The 17,961-nt window shown below is 41.7% G+C and overlaps 1 protein-coding gene across 5 annotated transcripts; it reads right to left on the bottom strand.

Annotated features, from left to right (window-relative positions):
* Nucleotides 1-453: 453 nt before the first annotated feature.
* On the bottom strand, nucleotides 454-17,961 carry LOC143420361 (uncharacterized). Of its 5 annotated transcripts, none has more exons than XR_013100179.1 (5): nucleotides 17,828-17,960; nucleotides 6,353-6,458; nucleotides 4,582-4,696; nucleotides 2,782-3,378; nucleotides 454-2,640 (listed from the first exon to the last, which is right to left on the bottom strand). XR_013100179.1 is itself a non-coding variant. In XM_076888375.1 (5 exons), the coding sequence occupies exons 3-5, from the start codon at nucleotides 6,368-6,370 to the stop codon at nucleotides 1,954-1,956; spliced, it is 1,302 nt and encodes a 433-aa protein (XP_076744490.1). In that variant the 5' UTR covers nucleotides 6,371-6,458; nucleotides 12,454-12,493; nucleotides 17,828-17,960; the 3' UTR covers nucleotides 454-1,953. The 5 variants fall into 5 exon arrangements, 4 of the variants coding, with proteins under 4 accessions (XP_076744490.1, XP_076744492.1, XP_076744489.1 ...); XM_076888375.1 differs by lacking the exon at nucleotides 4,582-4,696 and adding an exon at nucleotides 12,454-12,493; XM_076888377.1 differs by lacking the exon at nucleotides 4,582-4,696 and having other exon boundaries at nucleotides 454-2,637; nucleotides 17,828-17,961.

The raw sequence follows: 17,961 nt of genomic DNA on the forward strand, positions 1-17,961 counted from the left end.
CGCGGATTCTTTCACTGACCACTGCGGCACACCTGCACCAGGGTAAACCTCCGCCTACCCAACTCCTGCTTTACAGGTGAAAATAGAGCAACAGGACCGCTAGTCTTTGGTTTCATTTATTTTCTGCTTCACTCACATTTAAGGAACCTAGGATCTAATGCCAAAAGGACAAACTATAAACAAAAGAAAACACAGAGCGCTGTGTCATACGATCCAGGACTGTGACACCGTATTTAATAAAATCAAGTTTTTAAATTGTTTTAGGTGCTACTGTTACGTGTTTGATTCTATTTTGATTTAACATGAAACCCTTGTGAACTGAATGTGCCTACGGCTCCACCCTATTGAAATAGGTACCTCCCACAGGTCGCACTTATTCCGCCAACGATGTGGAGGACCAGTTGTTTTAGATTCAGCAAAATCAAGGCACTCAAAAAGATCCTCTGGAAAAGATTAAAATTCTTGGAACAGAGTTTAATACACAGAATTATATCAACAGGAAGAAAATACAGTTTTTCTTGCCTTCTGGCAGCTGAGGCGAGAAAAAAACAATCCCAGGTTGCAAAAACTTCATTAATATAATTGTAGATAATATTTGACCTAAATATGCGGGTCTTGTGATTTTAAACATGTAGGTTAGATGCTTATCACAGTGATTCCATTATTTAACCACTCCAGTGTATGTATAGTGTATACATGTCAGTATAAGTCAAGTGTATACAGGTATATATGTCATACAGTTGCAGTGGCCTCATTGTTCTGACAAAGAAAACAAACCTATCGACTACACTACACAATGGAAACATGGTAACAAATAGGGATGGGAATCCTTTAAGTTTTATCCGATACCGGTGTCAAACTGGAAATTTTGAAACCGTGCCGGTGCTCGAACCGGAGGTTAAAGAATGGAAAACACAAACTTTGTACAAAAACCTCTTGTGTTTTTATTTTTAGCAGTCTTTTCCTGCAAAATGATAACCAAGTTAGCCTTTTCTGTTGATACAACATACCTCCTTTGGTTGGAACCGGTGCTACACTGGCAGGGCTAGAGGCCAGGACTCCACTCTTCGGGTTCTTGGGGGATATTGCTAACTCCGGGTCCGATAACAGGCACCACATCTGCAGTAGATGTGCTCGGTGTGAGGTCTTGCAGCAAGCTATCAAATACGGTGCATTTTCTAGCTTTTACAAAAACGCTATACATCACCAGGTGCTTCATCAGATTCAAGGTGTTACCTCCTTTGCACAGTATCACCTTAAAGCACTTGTTGCAGACTGCTGAGTTTGCATCTTTTGCTGTGAAGTACAGCCAGACTTTTGAGTGCTTCGCCTTGGGCATTTTCAATCTGTAGCTCTGTTGCAGGGTGTTTTGGTACAATTCTTTATTCATGGCTGTGTTTTGGGGCAAAATTGTGAGCCGACTCCCTTGAATGAGAAGCAACCCCACACATAAATGGTCTCAGGATGCTTTACTGTTGGCATGACACAGGACTGATGGTAGCGCTCACCTTTTCTTCTCCGCAAAAGACTTTTTCCCAAACAATCGGAAAGATGCTTCATCTGAGAATATGACTTTGCCCCAGTCCTCAGCCGTCCATTCACCGTGTTTACATGTTTTTCAATAAATTAAATCATGTTAACATGAAATGAACAGAAAAGGAAAATTGTGACAACAAAATCTCTTTCTGACTTCTTTAGAAATATGTATTTTTCCAGCTCCAGTCCGTAAAGTTAATCTCCAACAAGTAGGACAAAGGATCTGACCTGCAGCTCAGACGGGATCTACCCTCACCCTGAGCTCACCTGGTCCACCAGCCCTTCATCCAGCATCACTAACAACAACACAACAGCCCATCAGACTGAGCAGCAGCTTTACAGCACTGGCAGAAACAGGAAGAGAGCAACCTTCAGAAAAAGAGATTATACATCCATCCATCCAGTGGAACATTTTAATCAGATCTTTATAGGAGATTCGATCTGAACTCTGTGGAGCCTGATCTCAAGGGTTTTAAGTCTGACACTGAAACCAGAGGATCTTTCTGTCTCTGCAGATTCACTGTGATCCAGTGATGGGAGTGATTTCAGTCCTGAGTGATCACGCTGATGTTTGCACAGAGCAGACAATGAGGTGAATGTTTTGGCACATTGGTAACAGTGAAACAGTTTATTAGTAACGTGGGATCGTTTGTGTTTGGAGTATGAACTGAGATTCCTGAAGCTCTTGTCACACTGGTCACAGCTGTAGTTTCCTTCCATGTGTGTACGTTCATGCTTGTTACGATGACCTGATCGTGAGAAGCTTTTTTCACAGTGTCTGCACTTGTATGGTTTCTCTCCTGTGTGGACTCGTTTGTGTGTTTTAAGGTGACCTGCAGAGGTGAAGGATGACCCACACTGATCACAGAGGTGCTTTTTAACCCCACTGTGAATCAGTTCATGTTGTTTTAACTCAGTTGGTGTGGGGAAGCCTCTCCCACATTCTTTGCAGTATTTCAATTTGTCTCCAGTGTGTCTACGTTGATGTATTTTTAGGGAGACTTGCCAACTGAAAGTTTTTCCACAGAGGTCACAACGAAAGTCTTTCCCACCACCACGGTGATGACAGGGTTGAGAACTGGATCCATCTGTGTCGCTCTGCTTCTAAACAAAGACACAAAGACAGTGTAAGTCAGTCCTTCAACATTTTTATCCTGAACGTCGCCTGAAATAAAGAGCATCTCTGCAGACGTCCAATTACATTTTACTGTTTCAGTTAACACAGATAAAAATATAAATACATACCTCACAGTAACTGCACTTGGAGAGTCTCTTTCTGGTGTGGATCTTTTGGTGTTGTTTCAGGTGATGTGGAGCTTTAAAAGTCTTCTCACACAGGTCACATTTATAAGGTCGTTCCTCAGTGTGGGTAAACATGTGTAGTTTTAACTGCCTGTTGGTTGTACACTGTCTGCCACACTGTTCACAGCAGTACACATCATGTCCGGTGTGGATGCGTAGGTGTGTATTTCGGTACCCTCTCTGGCTGAAGGTTTTTCCACAAATCTCACAGCTGTATGCCTTAATTCCAGAGTGGGCAACTACATGCGTCTTTAAGTGGCTACTCTGAGTAAAAGCTCTGCCACACTGATCACAGCTGTACGCTTTAACTCCACTGTGGATGAGTTGGTGTGATTTTAGGGAAGCCTTCAAGGAAAAAGACTTTCCACACAAGTCACAGCTGAACGGTCTCTCTCCAGTGTGGATGACCTGATGAAGTTTTAGTGTAAACTTCCTAGCAAACTCTTTTCCACACTCGTCACAGGTGTGTGTTTTCTCTCTCTTTCTTGGTTGAGGTTTGTCGGCCTCCTGAGAGTGCTGACTTCTCGCTCCATGTTGGTCCTGCAGTGACAGAGATACAAACAGAGGCAGTGAGTGAAATGCAGTCGTGGAACAGACTCAACCTTCAAACTCCCTCCATTAACAATAGTTTTAAACCTGAAGGTGGAGTGTGGCACCAAACACCTTAAAGGTCTCTTATCCCCACCTGCTGGTAGTTCTAACACATTACATCCAACCTGCTGTTAAAAATAATTCATGACTAGGGATGGGTATCGTTTAGGTTTTATCCGATACCGGTGCCAAATCGGTACTTTTGAAACGGTGCCGGTGCTCAAACGGTACTCAAACCGGTGCTTAAAGAATGGAGAACACAAAATTGGTCCAAAAACCTCTCAAATCAAATCAAATCAAATCACTTTTATTGTCACATCACATGTGCAGGCACACTGGCACAGCACATGCGAGTGAAATTCTTGTGTGCGAGCCCCACAAGCAACAGAGATGTGCAAACACAACAACACAAACGAGCAAAATACAAGAATGGCCAACCTGAAACTAATAAATATATGTACAATATATAATAGTGTATGCATTTCTGGACGTGTATACTAAATATTTTCCTACGTGTGTGTGTGTGTGTGTGTGTGTGTGTGTGTGTGTGTGTGTGTATACACATTTTTACAAATTAAATAGTAAAAAAAATAAATAAATAAATAATAATAATAATAATAATAAAATATATAAAATATACAGAGTTGAATATGTGCAAAACAAGTGGCATTTATATACAGTGTGGAGTGCATAATGTTGAAGTTCCAGTAGTGAAGCTGAGGTGTCTATGACGTGTTCAGCAGTCTGATGGCCTGATGGAAAAAGCTGTCTCTCAGTCTGCTGGCACGGGACCGGATGCTGCAGAACCTCCTTCCTGATGGAAGCAGTCTGAACAGTTTATGGCTGGGGTGACTGGAGTCCTTGATGATCCTCCCCGCTTTCCTCAGGCAGCGCTTCCTGTAGATGTCTTGGAGGGAGGGAAGCTCACCTCCAATTATCTGTTCAGAGCACCGCACTACTCGCTGGAGAGCTTTGCAGTTGTAGGCGGTGCTGTTGCCATACCAGGTGGTGATGCATCCAGTGAGGATGCTCTCAATGGCACAGTGATAGAAGGTCCTGAGGATGCGGGGGCTCATGCCGAATCTTTTCAGTCTCCTGAGAAAGAAGAGGCGCTGCTGGGCCTTCTTCACTGTTTTGTTTGTGTGTACTGACCACGTAAGATCCTCAGCCAGATGTACTCCAAGGAACCGGAAGCTGCTCACTCTCTCCACAGCAGCGCCGTTGATGGTGATGGGGGTGTGTACTTCTCTGCACCTCCGGAAGTCCACTATCATGTTTTTTGTAAAAAGATAACAATGTTAGCCTTTTCTGCAGCTATGGGGCATATATGGTATCACTCTTGGCTGGAAGCAGTGCTTAAACAATGGAAAAAACACAAACTTTGTCCAAAAACCTCTCATGTTTAACTGTTTTCCACTTTTTCTTTGGGCATTTTAGCCTTTTTGGCCAGGGTGAAGGGAGTATCTGCCATCAAACAAGAAGACAGCCGCATGTAGCTATGATGATGTTTGCTAGTTCACCTTACATGCATTAATGTAATAACGTGGTTAGCCTACCCAACGTAAATTACACACGAACAACATTAAACTACTCACGCAGAGAAGAACGGCTGCTGCTGCCATCATCATCCTCATCATTTCTGCTACACTGGCAGGGCTAGGGGCCAGGACTCTCCTCTTCGTGTTTTTGGGGTATGTTGCATAACAGGCAACCCACCCGCAGTAGATGTGCTCGGTGTGAGGTCTCGCAGCAAGCTATCAAATACGGCGCATTTCTGGGCTTTTAAAAAAAAAACGCTATGCGTCGCCAGGTGTTTCATCAGATTTGAGGTGTTACCTCCTTTGACAGTATCACAGTATCAGCTTAAAGCACTTGTTGCTGCTGAGTTTGCATATTTTGCTGTGAAGTACAGCCAGACTTTGACCGCTTCGCCTTGGGCATTTTTAATCAGTAGCTCTGTACCTAGGCCCGCCTATTATCCTCGGAAACGTAAAATGATTGGCTAGAAGTGTATCACAGCTCAGGAAAAAAAAGCACCAAAATAAAGCAGCGAAATGTGCGCTGCTTTTCGGTCTGGTTACTACCGTTTATGTCAGAACGACACCGGTACCCATCCCTATTCATGACTGTTCAAACACTAAAATCATGCCCATCCCTCCTGCTGTACACAAACATTAAGACTAGCATGCTAACACACTCAGAAAAGTAATAAATGTTTACCAGGTCTATACTTTTTTTTATATTTCACGTTAATAGCATTTCAATTTGTATGAGCAAAAAAACTCAAAAAGGGGAAAATATACAGACTTAATGTGTTTACTGCCTGATACCGGGCTACCGTTGTGGTGCTTTGAACGTGTTTTTGCAGTGATGAAACAATATTAAGTCTGTTCGAACGACAATAATACCAATAATAAATAATAATATTATTATTAATAGTAATCAGAATAATAAAAACAACAACAACAACAACAATAATAATAATGTACTTCCACAGCATGTCTTTTATCCCAACCACTCTCTGCAGATGGCCCCGCCCCTCTGTGAGCCTCCTTCTGCTGGAGGTTTCTTCCTGTTAAAAGGGAGTTTTTCCTTCCCACTGTCGCCAAAGTGCTTGCTCAAAGAGGGTCATATAATTGTTGGGTTTTTCTCTGTATGTATTAATGTAGGATCCACATTACAATAAAAAGCACCTTGAGGACGACTGTTGTTTTGATTTGGTGCTGTATAAATAACACTGAATTGAAAATGTAATTAATACTACTAATAATAATAACGAATAACAATTGCTTGTGACTTCTTAATGTTTGTAAACACAATTTAAAAATACATAATAAAATGCAACACAGTCATATAACAGGTTGGGAGGATGAGAGTTTTAGACGTGACTGATTATTTGGTGAAACTGTGATATTTTCCTCACCTCCTGTGTTGAGCTCATTGTTTCCTCTGTAGTGACTCAGCTGAGTCCAGATGGCTGAAAATGTTCCTCTGCTGCTCCGTCAGACTCTTCTCCTCCTGCTGATCAGCTGGGACACAAAACAGATCTTTGTTAGGCTCCACACTGCACTGAAGAGTCAAAGTGTCTAATATGTTCATCTGACAACACAAAGTACAAATTTCACTCTGATTGCTTGTAGAAATCTTGTGAGATGTGTTGTGCTGCAAAGTGAGGAAACTCTCTCACTCACTTATACTTCAGGAGGAACTTTGTGACATTGGCTCTAATATTCTAAGCAGCCCTTTACTATGACAGGGCCAGAAAGTCCTATTTGAAGGTTTGGGAGAAGGACCATGTTAAAGGTGGATTGGGGTTTATACACTTTGTTATGATACAGGTAAGGCTGTAAGAGCCTGAGAAGGTGTCCTGAATGAACCTCTAAAACCAGTTTTCAGCTAACGACTCTGCTTCAGTCTGGAAAACAGCAACTACAAGTTTAAAGACTCCATCAACAATTCACACCCAGCAACAGCCTGAACAGCTCCTCCTGTGGTTTCCACAAACAGGGACAGACCTGTTACTCCCCCACCCCACACTTTCAACTCCTTCAGCCCCCCAGTCCCACCACCTCCACCATTCCCTGACGACCACTGATCAAAGCTCATTGATCAAATGCTGTGATTGCAGCGACTCCCCAACTCTTTGAATGGTACTCATGGCCATTGATCAGCGGTCTTTGATTAATGAGCTTTGATCAGTGCTTTCCTTCCTGCTTTGACTGCAGCCATAGCTGGACTGGCCATTGGGCATTTGCCCGGTGGGCTGCTGGCGATTTTTTGTTTTTATGGGCCGATCGATTTTTTTTTTTTTTTGGAAGGGTGTAAATAATGAAAGGTGTTGGAAAGGAGGGCCAAAAATTAGGGCCAAAAAGAAACAAGGCCTTCAGGCAGACGCTGCTAAATGTGTAAAAATAATTGAAATGTTTGGCGGTAGCTATAGCATAGCTTCCACAGATTTAGCAACATCAGCAAGTGGTGGAGGCCAGCAGGTGGATAAGGGAAAGGGGAGGCAAGAGGAGGAGAGACCCGAGGCGGCCGCCGGTCATAGTGGCTTAGGAACTGAACTTCAGGTAAGAAGTTATGACCTGGGCCCTATTTCAGGAAGCCGGTTTAGAAAACTCAGAGCGAAAAACGATACTCATGGTTGAGTAACCCCGAACTGTCCAACTGGGAATATTCGGTTTCAGAAAGGCTGATAACAAGTAGTTCAATCAACGCGGAGTTGCTTTAACCCCAAGTTAAGCGCGCACACGAGGATACATAAAGCCCTGATCAGTGGAGCACAGATTAAGCGAGTCACCATGGAGACGGAGGGAAAGAAGGCGCGGTCAATGCATTTTACAGCGCTTGAGGCCAAAATTCTGATGGCAGCATATGCCGATAACATGCAAATTTTGCAGAAAAAAAGTAACACAGCTTCAGCTGCAAAACAAAGGGAGCATGCATGGCAAAACATAGCCGACAGAGTCAATGCGTGAGTGTAAATTTAAACATTGATCTAGGGATTTCCACCCATTTAACACGTTATTTTATTATATTTTATTTTATTTTTTATTTCATACATTTTATTTTGTGACGTGATGTGAGCGCAGGTGCAACCCAACAGGCCCCAAACGTTCCTGGCAGCAAGTAAAAATGAAATATAAAAATATAGTCCGAACAGGTAAGGTGAAATTGTATTATGAGCTATAGTGCTTGGTCTGTTTGTCCGATGTAAATCAATTGCAGTTAGAGGCTACATTAATTTTCTTTCTGTAAGCACTTATTGAAATTATCTGAGCACATTTCAAGTACATATTTGCTTACTCTGTATGCTCAAATGTGACCCGTTATAGCCACTAGAAAAAAAGCAGAGGCCCGAAAAACAGGTGGGGGTCCTCCACCACCACCACTCACAGAGGCTGAGCAGTTGGCTTCCACATTTGTGATAATGTTGGCAGCATCACATATGATCTTCACAGTGCAGAGAACACAAATTAGCATCCATTACTATAATGAAATAATTTGTTAGTTTGAAATGCTACAGGGAACTATGTACCTGTACATTAATGCTGTGGAAAGACTTCCTGTTCACATAGTCTCCTTCATTTACTGAAGGAGCAATGATTGGAATGTGAGTGCCATCTATACAGCCAATCACGCCTGGGAACCGTGAAAATAAATGTAAAATTTAAGTAGTAGTTCAAATATCACCACATCATAAATTAAGTTTTGTTCATCCTGCTACCTGCAATTTTGTGGAATCCCTCTTTGATAAATCTTGTGGGTCTATGACCGGGGAACACCACAGACGAGTACAGGAGACGTTTCAGTGCAACTGTAACATTCCTGACTGCGCGACAGACGGTAGCCTTGGAAACGTGCTCAGCATCACCAATATTATACAGAAAGCTCCCGTTTGCAAAAAACCAAAGTGCAATACAAATAATATCAGAATCAGAATCAGAAAGGGTTTTATTGCCAAATGTTGAGCAGGTTTACAACATTAGGAAATTGCTGCGGTGCTTCAGTGCAAACATACTGTCATAAATTACGCTTAAATAGACATGAAAATAAAAATAAGAATAAGAATTAAAAGTGCTAAGTAGATAGATATATACATGAGTGCAGGTGGTGATCAGTGCCAAACATGGAATGATGCAGTGAACACAGCGTAGGGTCATGTGTTAGTGGTGGGAACAGTCATACGGTTATTGTTCATGTGTCCAACAGCAGAGGGGAAGAAACTGTTCTTATGGCGAGAGGTACTGGTGCGAATGGACCGGAGCCTCCTGCCTGAGGGGAGCAGGTCAAACAGACTGTGTCCAGAATCCATGTATGTACAGAACTGAGAGAATGTCTACGATGTGTCACATGAGCAATATTAGGCCTGAGGATGTTATTCAAATAAATTATAGATTGTGCTGAAAAACGGTAACGTTCACACAGAAAATCATCAGGAAATAATAAAATGTCCAAACGCGCTCTAATCACTCTCTCCCGGCGGAGAGCTCTGCGGAGAATTTGGGCTTCAACATCTACTGGCTCTTCAAGGAAGGAGCACGCCATGTCTGACACTTCCTACAGTCAGGTTTCCGACACAGAGGCGGAGAAGGTCAGGGTCAATGGCGTGTCCAGCGGGGTGGCCTGGGGGGGCACAGGCCACCCCCCAAACCAGACTGGCCACCCCAGGTGCCACCCCAAAGGCAAAACAATAAAATTCAATCAAATATCAAATGTCCGATTATGTTTTCACGGTGACGCTCAGATATCCGAGTGTAAGTGAATGCAGCATCGCTTCTGCGCTATGCGCATCACGTTAGCAAAGGTAGGAGAGCCAAGCGCGAAAGATGGCACTGCAGGAAACAATTTTTCGGTGAAAGAAAATGAGGACAGAATAAATGTCCCGGTAAGTAATATCAAGTTTGTTGAGTTTAGTAAACTTCGGTGAAATTAGAATACCAAGGAAAAAAATAACACTTAAAGAATTATTGCAGCCGTGGAATATTTCAGACAGTAGGCTACTGAGGGCAGCTAACATAAGAGTTATGCGTTATAAGATATAATCTAAGTCGTAACATTGCTGTATGGAGCTGCAGATTTGGTTGCAGGTTAACATAGCTGGACTGGCCATCGGGCATACCGGGCATATCCCCAGTGACTTATTTTTTATTTTTTTTGTAACGGCATGAACAATGAGAGGTGGTGGATTGGCCAGATGCAGGTCGATGTGTAGAAATAACTCCGTTGTTTGGTGGTGGCTATGGCGGGGCTTCCACAGAGGCAACAGGTGGATGAGGGAAGGGGAGGCAGGAGGAGAGACCCGAAGCAGCCGCCAGTCCGAGTGTCAGGTGAACTGAACTTCAGGTAAGAAGTTATGACCTGCAGTCTATCTGGGTCAGATATAAACCAAGTTTAGGTGGAGTTTATTTTCATGTTGCTGACTTTTTACTGTCAGTTGCAATAACTCATACTGCGTTCTAGCCAGTTTGACGGAGTTTTTATACAGCTGGGTGGGTGCTATGATGTTACTGATAGTGAACTTTATTTTATTCATAAGGTTAGTAGAGTTGCCAACGGCTCCTTAAAAAAATGGAATGGTCCCTCATTCAGAGAAAATATTACACGTTTCGTATTGAGCTGAGAAGAGACGCAGTTTGTCCCGGACTTTAGCTAGAATGGAAAAAAGACACAAAGCTGGAGTTATTCTGTCTTTATGCTGCACAGCTGCCTCTTCTTCTCTCATTCTCTCCCCCTGCCTCTCCTGTTGCTACTTCAATCATGAAACTGATCAATGATCAGCTGATCGGCTTTTCTCTCTTGTTTATCGCCCACTTTGCGCCAGAAAGAGGAAACCAGCGGATATTGCGCTAAACAACAGCAGCACGTTTAAGCTTGATCAGCTGTTGTTAGAATGTATTTAATATTAATTTCTAGTATCAGCTGATGTTTGCTGGAGCCACAGCTGTAAAGCTGCTGGTCATGATGTCTGTTTAGATATGTGGTGAGAGGGAAACATGAAGATGAAACCAGGAGATGTCCTTACTGAACCATCAGAGCTGAACAGGTGATGGAGAAACAGGTTTACCTTTTAGGTGACATGAATGAGTTGAAGGGAAGTTATGAACTGTTTCTGAGAGACAAATAACACCAGGATCCTTTTTTATGTAGCTGACAGCTGGTAACTGTGCAGGGGCGGGTCTAGCAAAGTTTTGCCAGGGGGCCAGGTAGGGCATTAACAGGGAAAGGTGGGCACAAAGAAATACTTTTCTTTCTTATTCTCATTTAAAATACCTAGTTTTTATTAAATAATTATCTAAATCTTACAACCAAAGTTTTTATCTGACGTAAAATGTATAGAAATCATACATATACCAACAAGACTGTACATCACTGTCACAACAGGGTTTGTTTTCAGTCAAAGTCTTTTTGGCTTTACTACCTGGTGGGTCGGTCTGTAGTAAAAATGCCCAATTTTTTTGTCCCAGTCCAGCCCTGCAGGTTAATACTGGCAGTGTCACCATGCCAGCTGACTGTATTTTATCATCAGCCAGTGTTGTTCTTTATCAATATTACCAAAGTTTACGATAAGGCAGCATAGAAAGTATTTACTTGCTTTCAGGTTTCATTCAAATGTTAGTCTTTTCAGTTGTTTCCCCACTTTTTTCCTGTTTCAAAATCAAACACCAGTTTGTGAGAAGATTATCTTCTTTTTTTAACAGGCAGATAAAGTTTTGCATTGGCATTGGCTAATTTGTCAATTGTTTGTTACAAATGTTCGTATTTTAATTTTCAAAAATGTTTTTGCCCAAAACATATGTGCACTATATGTCAGTAAAAATACTATGCAAATATTGCTGTCCTTGAATGCTGAGTAAACACTGACAAAGCACTGATTGTATCTCTTGTACTTTATCAACGCAGTATCTAAAAACTTTGCACCGTAGTGGTTAAAATCTCATTCTAATAAGAGTTAAAAGTGCATTTGGTTATTAGGTTTATAGGATTATTGAATTATGGTTAAGGGTTGGTAGAATTTTTTTTTAAAACATTATCTGCCAATTAAATCTGCCACCCTTCTCCAAATCTGTGCCCCTACCTGGCCCCCCCAACAAAAATTTTCTAGACACGCCACTGGTCAGGGTTAGTTGAAGTAAACCTGCTAGGGAGCAGGTTAGCTTCACGGAGTGTGTCGTCATAGTAACTCACTCAGGATTAATCTAAACTCGCTTTGTGAAACCGAAAACCCAGAGTTTTCGTTAACTCAGGGTATACTTACTCAGAGTTTGCACTAAACCGGCTTCCTGAAATAGGGCCCTGGTGTCTATCTGTGTCAGATATAAACCAAGTTTAGTTGTAGTTTGTTTTCGTTGTGCTGACTTTTTACAGTTGCTTAGAAGAACTGGTACTGCGTACTAGCTAGCATGACGGAGTTTATATACTGCTGGGCGGGTGCTATGAAGTTACTGATAGTAAATTTTATTTTATGTTTAAGGTTAGTTTCTCAAACTCCTCAAAATTTTAACAAATTGTGCCAATCCTTACATGTTGCACCAGGCTGATTTATCATCAAAAGTGGAGAAGTCTGTGACAGAGGAGACAGAAGAGCAGCAGAGAGAGATGGAGATGGAGAGAAGACTTTATGTCATCCATGAGGGATGCATTTGACATGTTTCACATATTATAGCTCAACAAGTTACTTATAGCAATTTAAATACGAGCAATCAGTTTTTGGCACATACCGGCTATTGCAGTTAATAATACAACAGCTTCTTGCCATTTTTTGCGTTTCTTTTTATCGCTGTGTAACTGACTTCAATTGAAAGCCTGCATGCGCTAGTACCTCTTGCCACAAGTTCCCAGAATCCTTTGCGGTTTTACCCCTGAATGACGTCACATTTTTGGTGGGCCGGTGTTCCAGATCTACTGGCGTTTAGATCAACTGGCGTTGGTCGAACAGATGTGGGGCAGACTTGCGTTTCAGGAGCTACTACCGACAAACCAGCAAAAAAAAAAACGCCAAATGTGTCACCTGTGACACTTGTGAGGTTATCTCAAACACACTCCGTCAGTCGTGATGCTGTTGAACAACAAAATGTTTAAAAATGTGGCGAGTTTACCTGGTGATATCCTCATGCGCGACGCGATCGCGAAAACAGCAAACAATTAACACCACGCCGATGTTGTTCACAGGACAGCAAGAGTAAACGATCGGGAGACTCTTGTCGTCGTTATCGTTCCCCTCGCACGTTTTATTTCTCCGGTTTCAGCGATTTTGATTCACAACTAAAGCGAGCAGTTTACTTTGTGTGCACTAACATGGACTCGAGTCAACCAGCGCCACCTCTGGCCAAGTGCCACAGCCTACAGCCAGATCAACCTGTGACACACATCTGCACCACGTTTGATTTCGTTTCTTGCACAACACATTTGTACCTTTCAATTGTGTCTGTTTGTGTATCATGCAAATAAACCTTTGAAAAGAATGAAATGATATCATATATTTCTTATTGGCCTACATTTGTACAAAATTCCAAATTATATACACAAAGTCATAGAAATCACCACTCCAATTGGTCATTATGAGTTTAATATTCTCTTTTCCCATAACAATGAAATACACCTTGGACAAATATGACACATCAATATTTCATTAGTGTTGTCACATCACATCCTGTAAGCATCGTCTGTCTGTGTCTTTTCCCTGGAAATTAATATTTCCAGCCAATATAGGCAATTCATCAACATGGCTGGAGAGTTGGTAGTTATATATAAAGTCAGTGACTCAGGTGTGTCGCTTGGTTTGTCATCTGTTTGTGAGACTGGAGGAGACGCAATCTTTTGTTTTAAATCTTAGTTAGGAAGATTCCTGTTTTAAAACAAGCACGTTTTGTGAGAAATGCAAGTACAACATCTGCAGAAAGCACACAGTTACATTCTGTCCATCATGTGGACAAAATTGAAAATGTTGAGCATTGAAAAACTGAGAACGTTGGGCAAGTTCAACAGAAATGTGTTTGTAAGAACGAAAAACCAAATTGTTCCTAAAATAGTTATGGAAAGTCTAACTGTTGTATGTCTGTGTTCTACATGTTTATCTGATGGGAAATAAAGTTGCTATTGTTTTATTGCAGTTTTTGAACAATTCTGAGTGGATTTACACAGTACGGATCTAAATGACCCGCAACAAAATCAATGTCATTTTTTTGTTCTTCAACATAATACAAGGGTTCATTTCATTTCAACTTGCCTATGATCTTCAATTTGTAGCAGATCCACTATCACACTAGAGCAGTTTCAAATGGAGGTCAGTCCACTGCTGCCACCTGTGGCCAAGTGCCACAGCCCACTACTAGATTAACTTGTGACATCTTCACCTGCTGCTATGATGACATTGAGAAGAGGCTGAGTGGCTGCACTTACCCCTGGTACATCCAAATCTACCCACAAACATGTTGAAAGATGCAATGGCAGCAATGTGGATTGTCAACACTAAAAACAATCAGTAAGCAAAGGCAACAGGGATCACTTTTTACTGTTTAATTAGCACCCACAACATTTGTAGTCGCCTTCTGCACAGGGGAAGTCCACACACACTGTGTGGTACCACTTTCCACAGAAGGTGCATTCGATCTGCAAGATTGAATGAGATTGTCCACAAGTGCCACAGCCTACAGCCAGATCAACCTGTGACACACATCTGCAGCACGTTTGAATTCGTGTCATGCACAACACATTTGTACCTTTCAATTGTGTCTGTTTGTGCGTCATGCAAATAAACCTTTGAAAAGAATGAAATGACACTAATATTTCACTAGTGTTGTAACATCACATGTCGTTAGCGTAGTCTGCCTGTGTCTTTTCTCTGTGAACAAACATTTTAGAGTTGGTTGTTATATACAGTCTGTATAAGTGTGGTTAATCTAATAAACATTTGTAAGGAGATGGCAGTTACTGTGAATGTACAGCAGGTGATTAGTAATAAACAGCCAGACAATGACTGACAATCTCATTCAGTCTTGCAGATCGAATGCACCTTCTGTGGAAAGTGGTACCACACAGTGTGTGTGGACTTCCCCTGTGCAGAAGGCGACTACAAATGTTGTGGGTGCTAAATAAACAGAAAGAATTGATCCCTGTTGTCTTTGCTTACTGATTGTTTTTAGTGTTGACAATCCACATTGCTGGCATTGCATCTTTCAACATGTTTGTAGGTAGATCTGGATGTACCCGGGGTAAGTGCAGCCACTCAGCCTCTACTTAATGTGATCATAGAAACAGGTGCAGATGAGTCACAAGTTAATCTAGTAGTAGGCTATGGTACTTGGCCACAGGTGGCAGCAGTGGACTGACCTCCATTTGAAACTGCTCCAGCTGCTGTGTGATAGTGGATCTGCTACAAATTGAAGATCATAAGCAAGTTTTGGAAATCAACCCTTGTATTATGTTGAAGAACAAACAATTGACATTGATTTTGTTGCGGGTCATTCTGACCCATACTGTGTAAATCCACTCAGAATTATCCAAAAACTGCAATAAAACAATAGCAACTTTATTTTCCATTAGATAAACATGTAGAACACAGACATACAACAGTTAGACTTTCCATAACTATTTTAGGAACAATTTGGTTTTTCGTTCTTACAAACACATTTCTGTTGAACTTGCCCAACGTTCTCAGTTTTTCAATGCTCAACATTTTCTATTTTGTCTACATGATGGACAGAATGTAACTGTGTGCTTTCTGCAGATGTACTTCTTGCATTTCTCACAAAATGTGCTTGTTTTCAAACAGGAACCTTCCTAACTAAGATTTAAAACAAAAGATTTCTCCTCCAGTCTCACAAACAGATGACAAACCAAGCGACACACCTGAGTCACTGACTTTCTTATATCCACTCACTCTCACTGGCTGTTTATTACTAATCACTGTGTAACTGCTGTGAATTCACAGTAACTGCCATCTCCTTACAAATCTTCATTGGATTAACCACACTTATACAGACTGTATATGTTGCCCCCCTGGTGTGACAGGTGCCTGGGAGGGGTGCGATCCTAGATCCCACAGCTGTGTATTGAAATAAAGAGGCACAGATCATGAACTTGTTTACAATTCAACTGCAGGATTTATTCTGCAGATTTGCCTCCCAGGGGGGTTTTACGCTCCTCCTGGCCGCTATGCGCCACCTAGTGATATTTTTTTAAGTAATGCCATGGAAGATGTAAAGTGTAATTAGAAAATACTGAATCAACACTGAACGATATAACAAAGACCAAAATATAACTGGGGTGTTCCCTTTTTTCCTTGTATGAAGGCATAAACTGAACTAACATCCCCATAAGTCTTTTTATCTCTTAACTTTTTAACTATTAGTGTAATCCAGATTTACCAGCCACACATTTCAACTTTTAAACACATATGTTAACCTTTTACATATATAACTCTTCAGCCATGTTGATGGATTGCCTGTATTGGCTGGAAATATTCATTTCCAGGGAAAAGACACAGACAGACGATGCTTACAGGATGTGATGTGACAACACTAATGAAATATTGATGTGTCATATTTGTCCAAGGTGTACTTCATTGTTATGGAAAAAGAGAATATCAAAATCACGATGACCAATTGGAGTGGTGATTTCTATGACTTTGTGTATATAATTTGGAATTTTGTACAAATGTAGGCCAATAAGGAATTGTTACGAGTTCAAAAATTGGGGATGGAGACAAGAGGAAAAACCACAATAACAACACTGGTCCAGCCTAAACATTCACATGCTTTCTCTCACACGGCGCCTAAGCTACGACCTTGGCTCCCTGTTTATCTGCTTCTGCTGAGATGGGGCAGAAAACTCCAGCATGTTCCGTTCTCTTCTAATCAGACAAATAAGGCGATGACTTTCTGCAAACAGTATTTCTTATAACATCATAAAACAATATCATTCATCCACAATAAATCAGCAGTCTAATGTAATGCAAATCAGTTTAACAAATGCAATAGTTATCACCTTCTTCTGATTCAGGAGAATAATGCAAACTAAGACTACATAATAATTCATATGATATCATTTCATTCTTTTCAAAGGTTTATTTGCATGACGCACAAACAGACACAATTGAAAGGTACAAATGTGCATGACACGAATTCAAACGTGGTGCAGATGTGTGTCACAGGTTGATCTGGCTGTCGGCTGTGGCACTTGGCCAGAGGTGGCGCTGGTTGATTCGAGTCCATCATAGTGCACAAAGTAAACTGCTCGCTTTAGCTGTGAAGCAAAAACGCTGAAACCGGAGAAATAAACCGTGCGAGGGGAACGATAACGACGACAAGAGTCTCCCGATCGTTTACTCTTGCTCTCCTGTGAACAACATCGGCGTGGTGTTTATTGTTTGCTGTTTTCGCGATCGCGTCGCGCATGAGGATATCACCAGGTAAACTCGCCACATTTTTAAACATTTTGTTGTTCAACAGCATCACGACTGACGGAGTGTGTTTGAGACAACCTCACAAGTGTCACAGATGACACATTTGGCGTTTTTTTGCTGGTTTGTCGGTAGCAGCTCTGCCACACATCTGTTCGACTAACGCCAGTTGATCTAAACGCCAGTAGATCTGGAACACCGGGTCGATTTTTTGTCCCAGTCCAGCCCTGCGTGTGATGCAAGTATGTGTAGAGTGTTGAGCGCGTGATCAGTGGTGAGACAAACAATTAACGGAACTTGACCTTTCTATACTCGTGGCTCACTTACATTTCTAATCTATTCGTTTGCACACTTACACACACCCAGCTGCTGTTTCCTGTTTTGCTACACTCTGGAGAGCCTCGCCTTTAACGGTCTCCTCTCACAGAGAGCAACAGAAAACTTAAAAAAACTCGAGATTGACTGAACTCAGTTCAAAGTTACCTTGACACTTACCTTTAGATGTGAGAGGTAGCGATGGTCCGCTTGAAGCTGACGCTCCGGTGCGTGTGTCAGAAAACTCAACACGCTGCGTCAGAAGCACTGTGTCGAGGCTTGATTCGTTTGGCCAGAGTCACGTGATTAGTGAC

This window comes from Maylandia zebra, linkage group LG9 (assembly GCF_041146795.1).
Source record: "Maylandia zebra isolate NMK-2024a linkage group LG9, Mzebra_GT3a, whole genome shotgun sequence".
NCBI lineage: Eukaryota > Metazoa > Chordata > Actinopteri > Cichliformes > Cichlidae > Maylandia > Maylandia zebra.

Bases quoted from the DNA above. Each gene is read 5' to 3' on its own strand.
- LOC143420361 (XM_076888374.1), bottom strand. The intron at 2,641-2,781 runs GTATGTATTTAT...GTCTTTGTTTAG, and splicing joins CCAAGTGCAGTTACTGTGAG to AAGCAGAGCGACACAGATGG.